Genomic DNA, 13,393 nt, shown 5'->3' on the forward strand with positions numbered 1-13,393 from the left:
ATGTTGCAAACTGAACTAGATTTCAAGGGAGTTTTCAGCATACAGACCAGGTTTGCATATGAATAATTTAAAAAAATCTAAAAAAACTGCCTTGCCACAAGAACAGTCTCAAAATTACAGATTACAAAGACCCCAAGCCATGTCATAATTGTAGAAATCGAAATAACGTAATAAGCATTTGCAATGCAAAAGGTCTCGCATTTGCAAGAGTTTAAGCTATTGGCATTGTAAATGACAATGCCTTTTATTTATCTGTTTTGATAATTAACACATAAATAAAAGGCATTGTCATTTACAATGCCAATAGCTCAAACCCTTGTAAATGTGAGACCTATTTCATTTCCAAGAAGCGGCCTCCATTGTCTCAGGCAGCTTGGAAAGTAAAAGTGTGCATAGTGAACTGATGTTGCATGAAAGCATGTCCTGCCTGCAGGTCGAAACACTCATGAAAGAAAATAGTGCTTACAGACTAAATAAGACATATCGTGTAACAACAGAAGTAAAAGGGCCAGTTCTCATGGGAGGTTACAAATGAAGACACAGCATTACTAAGGAGGGACTAACAAGCCTATTAACGAAACAGAAGCCAGCATTTACAAGAGACGACACAAGCCAATGAAAAATATGGGCGGAGAGTGGGCAGAGCTTCAAGCCCACACTCAAATACAGCATGTCTCGGAGCGCATGCGCTGCCCAGGCTCTACCTAAAAAAGAAAGAAAATAACACATCCTTCACAAGGAACTAAAATTAAATTAAAAACTATGGCTAAACGCGACTCCAAGAATGTAATATACATGCTCAAATGATGCTCATGTGAAATGGTGTATGTGGGCAAAACTGAGCACAAAATCAGAACGAGGGAGAATGAAGACAAAATAAACACAAGGACAAGGAATGATGAGTCATCTGTAGCTACATACTTCAACAATCAGTGACATCATGATAGCCAACTGAGGTTTCTCTTCTTAGAAACCATTGAACTGAGGGCAGGAATCAATAATAAGAAGGAACTGTATAGAAGGGAACTATCCTGGGTAAAGAAATTGGATTCCGTAACTACCAAGAGGACTAAATGATCAACTGGTATATGCTTGTTATTTGTAATCTGCAGTAGTGTTGCTTTGTTTATTGTTCTTATATCATATAAATGCTTGTAGACGGGGGTTGGAGGTGCATGGTCTTCTATATAATGTTGCCTACTACTTTAAAAGAAGCATTTGCAATGCTATAGGACTCGCATTTACGCAAGACCTATTGTATTGCAAATGGGAGTGCAGGTAGGCGAGAAGGCACGAACAACGCCTGTGCAGGGGGTGGGGGAGAGAAGGCACGGACTGCAGGAGAGAATAATGTAGGGGAAGAAAATAGTGCTCACAATCTAAATTAAACATACAGTGCAACACTTGAACTAAAGGGGCCAGTAGCCATGGAAGGATACAAATGACGATATGGCCGTCATAGGAGAGACTAACAAGCTTCAAACCAATTAGAAGGCAGCATTTAGGAACGACAAAGACACAAGCTAATAAAAAAGATGCGCGGAGCTTCCACTCCATACTGTATACTGAATGACTCGCAAAGCGAGCACCGCATGTGCGCTGCCACTATAGGCTCGACCTAAAAAAGTGGATACTTACTACTTAAACAGAGTTATTCTACATGGCACCTTCTGGGTCTGGTTAAAATATTCTGTGTCACCTCTATTTCCATTAAAGTACATTTCATATGTAAAGAGTAGGTGCAGTCACTTTTACATGGCACATCAAAGGACCATGCAAAGCTCATTAATCTTATTATATCTGAGACTAAAAATTATTTGGAAAACTTTTTGACAAGGCCACGCTTACTACCAAACCCTTTTGAAGGGTTTGGTAGTAAGCGTGACTTTGTCAAAAAGTTGCCCAAATCATTTTAACAATTTCATTTGTACATTCTATTTTATATTCAATTTCTATTTTTACTTTTCACAATTAGACCATGCAGTAATATTGATGTATAAATACACTGTTGTCCCCCTTAGAAATGTTACATGACATTTCCATTTAATAACATGAATATCTGGTGCGGCGTATTCAACAAATCCCTAAACAAGCCAGGCAGCTTTGTTAGCCCATTTCTTTAAGAAGTGTTTGGGAGGTAAAGTTTCACATTTTACTTCAGAGTTTACATTTAGCTGAAACACCACCTGTTAATTATTTCGTGCAGCAACTACGACAGTCAGGTAATCTGTACACCAATTTTGGTGAGCCACTTTAAAATGGCATCAACTGATTTATGTAAGGCCATTAGTCTTATTTTTTTACCATTGTTTAGCTCTTAAACTGCAGTTATGCACCATATCATCTGAGAAGGTGCACATTGGAATTTGGGGATACAGTGATTAGTCCTTCAATTGTTTTGCCTTTAATTTAGGTAAATATGATGCGACGCATGTATACCTGAATCCAAATGAGTAGTGGGACATAGAATAATAATGGAGAATAACTTGGAGCACGATATCCATCTCCATGAATTGCAACTGGGAAATATAGTGGCTGTGCTTCCTACTACCCCCCATAGATTGACGGACTGGTGCACAGTCGAGAACGAAATTTAGGAGGGGTGATGCAGACTCGAAAAGCATTTGGCCTATATAGGCTGCGGCTGCATATAGAGGGTGATAAGACGAGAGCAATGCTGGCTGGATTGGTCCAGAGTCCCCTATATTTCTGTTACGCACTGCGATGGGGTCTTTAGTTTGTACACAACAGGTGATAAATGGGGTATTTAGTGCCCATCTTTGGAAAACTTATACTGAGCGCTGCACCCCTCCTCGGACGACTTGCAGGGATTTTTTATTTTTTTTTAATAATCTTTTTATTAAACATTTAAGTAATACAATTACACAGCAATACCCCACTTTTCACCCTCCCGGGCACAGGTTTACATTGCCCCTCTTAAGCGAGACATCAGTGGCCCATTATACCTCGTCTTTGAACAGCAGTTAGGTATTCCTCTCCCGCCATTGATCTCCCCGTCCCCGAGCTTGTGAATCTTTACCCTGAATGCATTCCATTTTCCCCAGATCCGGTCCCATTTCTGTGGGCATCCTCTATTTTTATATGACTTGCGGGGATTTTTGAAGGATGTCTCGCTCCTGTGCCTTGACTCAGAGGTTAGAGGGGCCCTAGATGGCCCACTTACCAAGGAGGAGATCCTTGCCGCCATTAGGTATCTTAAAACCACAATACCCCAGGCAGCGATGGGCTTCCCCTAGAGTTTTACCGTAAATTTGCTGACGTGGTGGCCGATTGGCTTCTGGAGGTGAGCAGGGAGGCCTTGCACTCTGGTGTTCTGCTTGCCTTCATGCGTGAAGCGCTGGTCGTTATGATCCTAAAGCCGGGTAGGGACCAGGAGCCTTCCTCTTCTTATAGCAAAATATCTTTACTGAACATTGACGTGAAAATTCTTAGCTGAGTGCTAGCGGCTAACCTGCTCCCTCATTTGCCGGCCATGCTAAACCAGGATCCATCTGACATTATTCTGAGACGCAAAACCATCCATAACTTGAGAAGTTTTGCTCAAGTTTACCAGGCCCCGCAACTCCTGACCGATGAGTATGCTCTGGTATTCCTCCACACAGAGCAAGATTTTGGTTCTCTCATTTGGACATATTTATGGCACGTGCTCCAGAAGAGGGGCTTGGGCTCTAGGTTTATGGCTAGGTCCATCTCCTATACTCTGCACCATGCGCCAGGGTACACTCTGCTGGAGTGGTATCAGTCTTTTCTATTGAGGAGGGGCACCAGGCAGGGATGCTCTCTCTCGACACTCCTGTTTGCAATCGCTATGGAGCCATTGGTAAACTTTGTGCCGGATGTTGGGCCTGTAGGGATATAGTTCGGGGAGACTAATCATGTAGTCTCCCTCTATGCTGATGATGTCCTGGTGTATAAGATGCAGCCAGCTTATTCGGTGCCCATTCTGCTTAATGCAATGCATGCCTTCGGGGAGTTGTGTGAATCTGGATACATCTAAACTTTTCCTGTTAGGAAAACTGGTGGGGATTCCCATGTATGAGCTCCCAGAGGTGGGAATCCGCTGGGTGACGACAGATGTCTGTTATTTGGAGGTCAGTTTGAGGCATATGACCTCAACATACCTGGCTCTCAATGTGGGAAGGGTGGTGGAAGGTCTTCAGGCCTCAATCAGATTCTAGAAGGAATTGCCACTGTCCCTTATGGGCAGGATTGCATTAGTGAAGATGATAATATGACCATGTTGTCTGCACATCCTACAGAGTACTTTAAACACCATCCCAAGGTATTATTTTTGCTCTCTGGATGGCTTGATTGTGGACATCTTTTTGAGGCGCCAGGTGCAGACGCATAAGACTTGCCATGTTGAAGAGGATGTGGAGACAGGGGGGACTTGAGGATCCACATCTGAAGCTTTATTACATGGTGGTCAAGCTACTACATGCAGTACACTAGATGGACTGGGACAACAACAGGGAGAACCGACTTTTCAGGGGTACTGAAAGACAAAGATCGCTACCAGTTCTGCTCATGTCTGTTTGCAGGGTCCCCTCCTTCTTTTCATATATTATTTAGTTGGTAGCGGGTGTGTGTGAGGGAGCAGTCTGCAGAGTTTTCCGGCAGGCGCTTATGCCCCAGATTCAGATGCTCTGTCCATCACCATCCCCTTTTGTACCGCTTTTGGCCGCCATAAGTGTGGCAGGGTATGCTCAGACGTGAGTCCCTTGCTCACTTTGCCACTGGATTCAAGCAAGCCGGGCTGAAGACGGCTGGAATGCCAGAAACCAGTCCTCTGAAGCTTGTTTCCGGTCCAGGGAAGACATGGCTTGGCAGTTCGGGCTGGACTGTTCCCATGAGGCACAGGGTCAGACTGATTTGCATATAGCCATGTCTGAACTGGGGTGGCAGAGTGGGCTAAAGAACGGTGATGGATTAAACCCAGATCTTTTGACTGGGTGTGAGTGTTTGATTGATTCAGATGCTCCGTCCATCACCACCCCCTTTTGTACCGCTTTTATGCCCCAGACAGGCCATTGTGGGCAGGGCAACCTTTCTTGCAGATTGCCGACTCCAGGTCGGTGTAAAAGTGGAGAGAGGGAGGCTGTGAAGTGATGGGTGATCTTTACCCAGGAGGGCGAATTATCACAAGGGAGGAGGCGGTGGACTCCTTCTCTCTGGGCTTGGGTCAATATCTCCAATATAATAAAATCTCAGCTACAGCGCGGGAGATATGGCCGTCCTTCACACTGGTGGCACCCTGTGCGACAATGTTTGTTGGCAATCCCCCAATGACCACCTCTGCCATGGATTCCCTCACTAGCACCCTTTAACATTGCCCCCTAAGTCTCCATAACCATGTCTCTCAGATTCATTTAGTTTTATAGCACCACTCATACCAGTGTGAGGTGTCAGAGCACATTCACATCACACACATTGCACACAGCCAATCATGTGTGTAAATCAGTGCATATGAAATGTTACATCAGACAGGACTACAAGGTATAGTGTAGGAGTGACATGTCCTTGATACTGGTAGGCAATATATAGTTCTCTTTAATAATAAGAATTGTTTTCTACCCAAATGAGCCCTTTTGGCAAGATTAGGATAATGAAAGACTGGGCAAAAACATATAGCTCTAACACAAATGGTATATATGGCTCTTGTCTGGAAAGCTGCTCGTGCTGTGGGTCTCCGGTGGCCAACTTTTACCATGCGATGTGTCCTGTCAGTCCCCGTCCTCGTACTGGTGTGAACTGCTACAAAGCCTAAATACGGCCTCAGAATGGGATGTGTAGGTGGTGGTCAGTCAAATATTGTTGTGCCTGCTCCCCTCCCCTCCAAAGATGAAACTGAGCAGGAGATTTGTTCTCCTTGGGCTGGTATTGGCAAAGAGAAGAATAGCGATAGTATGGCTTAGTCGGACACCTCCCACGAACGCAGTATGTTCGAAAGATGTTTCTGAATGGGCAGTTGCAGAAGAGGTATGGAAGAGACTTGTTCGTAGAGATTATAAACTGGAGGTATGTACATGCTTTGCCTGCTATTCCAACTGACTTGAGAAAGCTACAGGGGTTGGACACATTTGGAGACAATGCTTAGCAGCATGTTGCCTATGTACTGGAGAGCGGAGAGATACGCTCGGGGAGGCCCGAGATGCAGGCTGTTATGCCATGGATAGTAGAAGCCTATTTTTTGTGACCCTATGTTGAGTTCACTATAGTGGCTTAGTACAAAAGCAGATGGGAGTGGGTGGGGGGGTTCATTTTGATGTATACTGGATTCATGGCAATATGGTTTCTCTTAACGTTACTGTTTTCTAGCGTTGCTTGAACAAATACTGATCTCTTTATGTACGACAATGATGGGTTTACCTAGGCCCCTACACAACCAAGGGAGACAAAATGACACGATGTTAAGGCGTGTGATGGAAAAAATGTGAAAGACAAAATGACCCCTCACGGGGTCATTTTGTCTTTCACATTTTTTGTCTATCACACGTTTTCCTAATGATTCAGGAAATCACTCTGGTTGTGAATGTACACGGAGTTAAGTTAAAAGGACTCTAGCATTTAACTTTCAGGAGACTGTCAGTTGTAAAAATTGTGTTTTTTATAAAAGGCGGAAAACGTTTTAAGACTACCTCATAAAAAAGAAAAAAAGGGGAGTGTATGGAATTTAGAAAATTACAGTACTTCGCACACGTTTTTAAAAGCATTGAACCTAACAAGAGGCGCCTTAGAAACCAGGTTTTGGTGTTTACATGATTTTTGAGTGGAGGGCGACCTGGTTTTCTTTTCCCTCTGAACCTCCTTTTTGAATGTACTATTAAGGAGGCATCAAGTGAATTAAATATCACTGTATCATTGCAGATGGTTACTGGGGAGGTATAGAAATTAATGTGTGGCAAATTTCTTGGAAATTACAAGTATATCCAATTCAGGGTAATTTACCATTACTAATGAGTTTTTCGTAAGTGTAAAGTATGTGAAATATTAGGTTGTATTAGTCATGGGGAAGAATGAGGACATACATATGTGATTAAATGACTGCCTACATTGCTTTCTTTTTGTTTGACAGGACACCTCCTGATGAAGGACCAATTGGAGTCCAAAATGCATTGTGGACACGGGTCACGGCTCGAAACATTAATCTGAATGTTTTGAATTTGAATATGGAATGACAAGCACATGACAAACAACAATATTTTGGGAGAAATGATTTCTCCACAATGTGGCAAGATATAATCATGATAAAATATTAATAACGGAGGATTGAAAGGGAGGTCCGGTGGGACACCAAACAGGCAGTGACATTGAGTGCACACAGTCCCGGAGTGGATATGTGTTTGAGGACTGATGATCTAGAACACTCATCTTCCCACCGTGCTTGCTGACGAATGATAAAGTGCATTGGTTTGTCTGGTTTTGTTATATGTGTCACACACACTACAAAATGAGAGAGCAGACAAGTAATTTGGATTGATGACAGTAGTTGGGCTCAGTATTAAAGTCTCAAAATATTCTTTCCTCTTTAAACACTGCTAGAGATGAGTGTAGCACTTTAAACAGTAGTCAGCAGTCAGAGGTGTAGAAGTGGACAGGCCAACAAATTCCCAGAATGACCTGTGCTTCGGCTCGAACAGCCAAATCAGGAGCCAAGACTTTGAAAGATTTGAAATGTAACAACTGACATGTAAACAAAAAAATATGATAAACACCCTTTCCTTTCCATCAACGCATCCGTTTATATGTGTATTTGCAACTTTACAGAGCACAATACAGACCCACCTCCCCCCTCTGCTTGGAGATGTTTTCAGATCTCTCACCTGGACGGCTCCTCCCAGCATAGCTGCCACAAGCCCCATGGACATGCTGAGAGTCTGCGCCTCCACTGTGCCGTTTGGGTCTTGTGCCAGGCTGCTGCACGCCCGCTGCAGTGTTGCTGACACGAAGTCTACCACCTGAATAGACATTAACAGATTTCAGACGCAGCAGCAGGTTTACACTTACATAATCCTTTGAAACAGAATGCTTACATTTTGAAAAACATAATTTATGTAACTAAATGTTCTATATTAGAAATCAGGCAATGATTTTTCATTGTATGTAAATATATCATACATACTGTTCTAGTGCAGGGCTTCTAACATACAATCCAGACCCATCATAGACTTGCATGATTTTCACATTAACATACATTTTCACACAATTACTATAAATAGATTTCATTTACATACCCAATGGTTATCCTGAAAATCTAGGATGGATCCAGCTCTTCTGGATCAATGTTGAAAACTCCTAGTCTCAGTAATTGGCACTGTGAACACCCTTGTGAGCGTAGCATGGAAGATATTCTTTACACCCACACGACACATGGCTAACAGGCTTTCATTGGACACGTCATCCTTAATTTCCTGATTTTAGGACGAATCTATTGAATAATGCGGTTTTTCAATTTATTATTATAAAAACATACTGCAGCAGTGTATGTTTTTTTCTTTTAATGTAAGACATGCTAAAACCAATTGAAACAAAAACACTGAAAATACAAAAAAAAATGGAAACATTTAAAAAGTAGAAAAAGCTATTGTGTGATGGTAGGAGAATGAGGAGGATGGGGATAGATTTTGGACCGGCAAAACTCCTTAGGATGAGGAGACGGGTAGTTCCTAGCTAAGATTAGGTTAAGAATTTGAGTAAGAGATGCATAGCAGGCTAGGGTACAGGTCAGGTTAATAGTGAGGCATAGGGATGGTGTGACAGTAGGGGATGAGGGCCAGGAAAAGAGGAATGCTTGGGTAGGTTACGGGAAAGATCTTAAGCTAGGGTAAGAACAATATGAAGCCTAAGGTTTACTGCTATGCTTGCTTAGGGCAGGGTTAAGGGGCCTCACAAACTGAGTTGGGAAAGAAAAGTAGTTATGATTAAGATCAGATGGCAAACTTTACTGTTTCAATTGGAGTTAGAATAGAAATGTGTAAATAAGCAGAAAACAAACAGTTCATGTTTTCTCTCTTGTTGAATTTTCCAATTGAAATGTAGATTTTCTCACAAAAATGACCCTATAACTTTCGACCTGGATTAACATGGGCTCCACTTTTCGCCCACTTGCAGTGTCCACTTTGGGTGGGCTGTCCCGGGAGTTAAGCTTGGCACTAGTGCTTTCAAAATAGCTGTGCAACTTCCGTTTTGTGAACCCTTTCTTCACCAAAACGAAGTAGCACGCGGCGCGGCACGTCACCCAGCCTCTGGCGCGCGCCATGGAACCGAAGTTAAGACCGTGCGACGCTGCAGTGCAGACCCTGGCCTCTGCGTTCCCGTCATGCCTCCGCCTCTCCCGTCATGCCTCAGCTCTCGTAGTAAATCTGCGGTTCTGCTGCTAGGCCGCAGATAAACATTCCCATAGAAGCCCCCCTGCCTCCCCCCTCATTTTGAGATAAGTGCTTTCTTTCCCCGGCCTGTATATTAGGTTTCAAGATGAGCCCTTAATTATAAGTAGTAGCTGAAAGACAAAGCTTACTGTACGGGGGCCCAGGCTCCACGGGCCGGTCACAGTCACTGCACCCCCTCTGCCGAGATTAAAGAGGGCTTTCACCTTGGGTGGTTACATGAGAACTAGGCCCGCTCCGCTGCCCAGGGAGCCCCTCTGGGTAAAACTCACCAAAGACATCCGCCCCCGACCCCACCGCGTCTCCTCCCCCTCAAAGAGCGGAGCAGAGAGCGTGTTTATTTGAGGACAAGAGATAAGTGCTTGAGACAAAGAAGTTTTAATCCAACAATGAAAACAATACAAGAAAAGGGCTTGTGCAATGTTATCCTTAAAAAAATTACAATATTTTAATCCAGCAACGAATTTACCGCTAGAGCTCTTTCTCATCTCCCTAGCCCTAATGTGTGGGAAGAAAGCGTGGAACCCATATTCGAATTGAGCTCCCACATAAACAAGGCCCTCATAGCGCTGTATACACTCATAGGTGCCTAGACCTCTTCCTAACCCGTGAGCACACAACAGAGCCGGGCAGACGCCGCGGCTGCGCGGTGTTTAGATGCACACCTTTAAATGCTGCGTTCACACTGACATATTACACACATTACACTCTTCGGGCGAAAATAGAACTTCATAAGTATCAATTTAGCACCTGAATACCACAATCAGTTTTACAAAAGGGCCTGCTATTACGCTGCACTTTCTTTTAGTAACTTTTGATTTGTTTAAGGTAGAAACATTAGGTTTTGTGTAAAATCTACAAATTATGCAGCAGATGTTGGAATATAATGCAGGTGCAGTAAATCAATTATTCGCAAAACACCACAGCAAAGACTCACCTAATTTCGCTGACTCTGATTTCATACACTGAAGGACCAAAATCCACTGATGCCACCAAAGCTTTAGTGAAGTCCTAGTCTAAGACCTGGCGTATCACCTCTGAGGCACCGAGTTCCTGGCTAAACTTAAAGATCAATGTGACAATCTAACTTAACGACAAAGGGTGCTCGGGAATGGAGGGGTGAAGCATGAGAAACCCATAGAAATGAAAGGGTGGCCCGAAGGTGAATACTATAACCCTGCTACCCTGCAAGGAGTTCTAGCATCAGGCAGTCAACTTCTCAAGTTCTGTCTTACACCAAATGTTTGCTTAGGGAGCTATGGGTTCAAGGTGCTTGAGTTCACCCCGGCCATCACCTACTTGTGCCACGTCCGTAAAGATGGTGTCTGAGATCTTTTCACATAGCACTGCGACCAGCTGTAGTACCAGCAGCTTCCTCTCCTGCCCGCTCATGCTTTGCTGGTGGTGCCGCTCCAGTTCCAGGAGGCTCTCAGATTCCGGGCACTCCAGACCCATGGAGTCGTCTTCCACCACTACTTGCGGCAAATCCTAGAAGAGAAAAGAATTTACACAGAGTTGTGAGCACTTAATGAGGATGAGTACTAGCACACAGGGCTACTCCTAGACCCACGTGGAACCCCTGCAAGGCAGAGGAGTGTGAGTGGAGTAAGTGAATAGATTAATATAGCGACAGGTCAAACAGCACACTGTCTCAAGGCGATATCCGATAGTAAAGTACTAGAGAGAGGCTAGCTAATTTAACAAGGATTGGTAAATCAAATAGGTGTCGCCTATTCGAGAACTATTGGCTTTGCCAATGTCTTTTAGCCATGTTGTACAGCAGCATGACTATTGTTCAGCATGGCTAAAAGTTAGTGGTGTAGAGTAGAGTAGCACAGAACCGAATGGTGCAGAAGAGAGTGGCGTGGAGTGGTACACAGTGGAGTGGCACAGAGTGGAGTGGTGGAGAGGAGCGTAGAATGGCGTAGAGGAGAGAGGAATAGAGGAGAGTGGTGCAGAGGAGGTTAGAGTGGCGAAGAGTAGAGTGGCATGCAGTGGTGTAGAGTATAGCAGAGTAGAGTGTAACAGTGGCGTAAGGTAGACTGGGGTAGAGTGGCTGACGGTAGAGTGAAGTGGCATTGAGCAGAAGTAGAGTGGCATAGAGCAATGGAGAGTGTCTTAGAGAACAGTAGTGTGGGGTAGAGAAGAGTGGCATAGAATGAGGGTGCCATAGAAAAGAGTGGCATGGAGAGGACTAGAGTAGAGTGGTGGAGACTAATGTGGCATAGAGTAAAGTGGCATAGAGTAGAATGGCCTGGAGTGGCATAGAGTGTGGAGTGTCAGAGTAGAGTGGCGTAGAATGGATTGGCAGAGTAGCATGGAGTGGCTTAGAGTAGAATGGAGTAGAGTGGCATAGAGTGGAGTGGTATGGAGTGGCATAGAGTTGAGCAGAGTGGAATTGAGTGGAGCAGCATGGAGTAGTATAGAGTAGACTGGTGTAGAGTAGAGTGCCATAGAGGAGAGGAGAGTGGCATAGAGAAGAGTAGAGTGGCTTAGAGGAGGGTGCCATGGAGAAGAATGGCATGGAGTGGCAAAGAGTAGAGTGGTGTCAACACAGTATTGGACAAAGTTCCTCTGAGGGAGGCTCCAAAAAAAGAACTCCGCTAAAGAGGCCCCTTGCGGGGCCCGTGAGGGACTGCAGCGCCACCCACACGAGGAGCCACCCAATGATGATCTAGGGCGACCGCATGGCTGTCTGAGGGCACTAGGTCACAAAGGAGAAGCACTTTCTTCACTTCACGTATTCCTTACAACTCCGCCTGCTACTTTGGCATTAGAGAAAAACATTTCCCTATACTCACCTCTTACTTTCTATCTTACTTATTGGAGTATCCTATAGTTAGGAATACTCCCTCAGAGGAACTTTGCCCAATACTGTGTTGACATATTTGACTTGGGAGCAAGGGCACTGGACCTCAATTTTCTGTTCTAGTTTCCTATTTGAGCTCCTAGTCCCCCCTTCTTTTAGTGTATACACAAAGAGTAGAGTGGTGCAGAGTGGAGTGGTGATGGATAGAAAGACCCAGCGTAGATTGGAGAGGTTTAGAGTAGAGTGGCATAGAGTATAGATTACAGTGAAGTGGAGTGGAATGGAATGGAGGTGAGTGGCGTAGAGTGATGAGTAGTGGAGTGGCATAGAGTGGACTGTTGTAGATCAGAGTGGCATAGAGGAGAGTGGCACAGAGGAGGGTAACAAGAGTGGTGCAGAGAGCGGCATAGAGTGGAATGGGATAGAGTGGAGTGGGGTGGAGTGGGATGGAGTATAGGAGAGTAGAGTTGAGTAGACAACAGTAGCGTGGCGTAGAGGAGAGTAGGGTGGCGTAGAGGAGAGTGGTGTAGAGAAGGGCACTGTAGAGAAGAGTGGAATAGAGGAGGGTGCCGTACAGAAGAGTAGCATGGAGTGGTGCAGAGTAGAGTGGCACAGAGGAGAGTGAAGTGGCATAGAGGAGAGTGGAGTGGCATTGAGGAGATTAGAGTGGAGTGGTGTAGAATGGAGAGGCCTAAGAAGGGAGTGGTATAGAGGGGAGTGGAGTGGCCTGCAAGGGAGTAGCGTGGCATAGAGGGGAGTCGAGTGGGGGTAGAGTACAGAAAAGTGAGGTAGAGTAGAGTAGAGTGGGATGGCGTAGAGTGGAGTGATGTGGATTATAATGGAGTGAAGTAGAGTGCAGTGGCACAGAGAAGAGTGGTGTGGAGTACAGCGGAGTGGCATAGAGGGGCGTGGAGTGGCATAGAGTGGAATGGCATTGTGTGAATTTGCATAGAGTAGTACAGTTGTGGGTGTAAGTATCTTAACGAAGGAACCAAACTTAAAATCATCACAAAAGTATGAGGCACAAAGGGCATGGATGGCCTAAAGACAGCAAAAACAGATGTGCCGCAGTAAGCATCATGAATGTTTACAAAGTACACAACTACGGCTGACCCTTAGTTCAGCACCTCAAATCCTGTTCGATACATATAAAAGTCCTGTGCACAACTCTTCCAGA

General features: G+C 44.5%; 1 protein-coding gene across 1 annotated transcript in view; it reads right to left on the bottom strand.

The window, feature by feature from the left end:
- Nucleotides 1-13,393, bottom strand: part of TANGO6 (transport and golgi organization 6 homolog) — a 579,124-nt gene that overhangs the window by 265,789 nt on the left and 299,942 nt on the right. The window contains exons 11-12 of the mRNA XM_086945772.1: nucleotides 10,707-10,895; nucleotides 7,845-7,979 (exon numbers count right to left, since the gene is read on the bottom strand). Of these exons, the coding sequence (XP_086801898.1) occupies nucleotides 7,845-7,979; nucleotides 10,707-10,895 (324 nt within the window). The remainder of the gene's footprint in view (nucleotides 1-7,844; nucleotides 7,980-10,706; nucleotides 10,896-13,393) is intronic.

The sequence above is a fragment of the Lissotriton vulgaris genome, chromosome 12 (assembly GCF_964263255.1).
Source record: "Lissotriton vulgaris chromosome 12, aLisVul1.2, whole genome shotgun sequence".
In the NCBI taxonomy this organism is placed as follows: Eukaryota; Metazoa; Chordata; class Amphibia; order Caudata; family Salamandridae; genus Lissotriton; species Lissotriton vulgaris.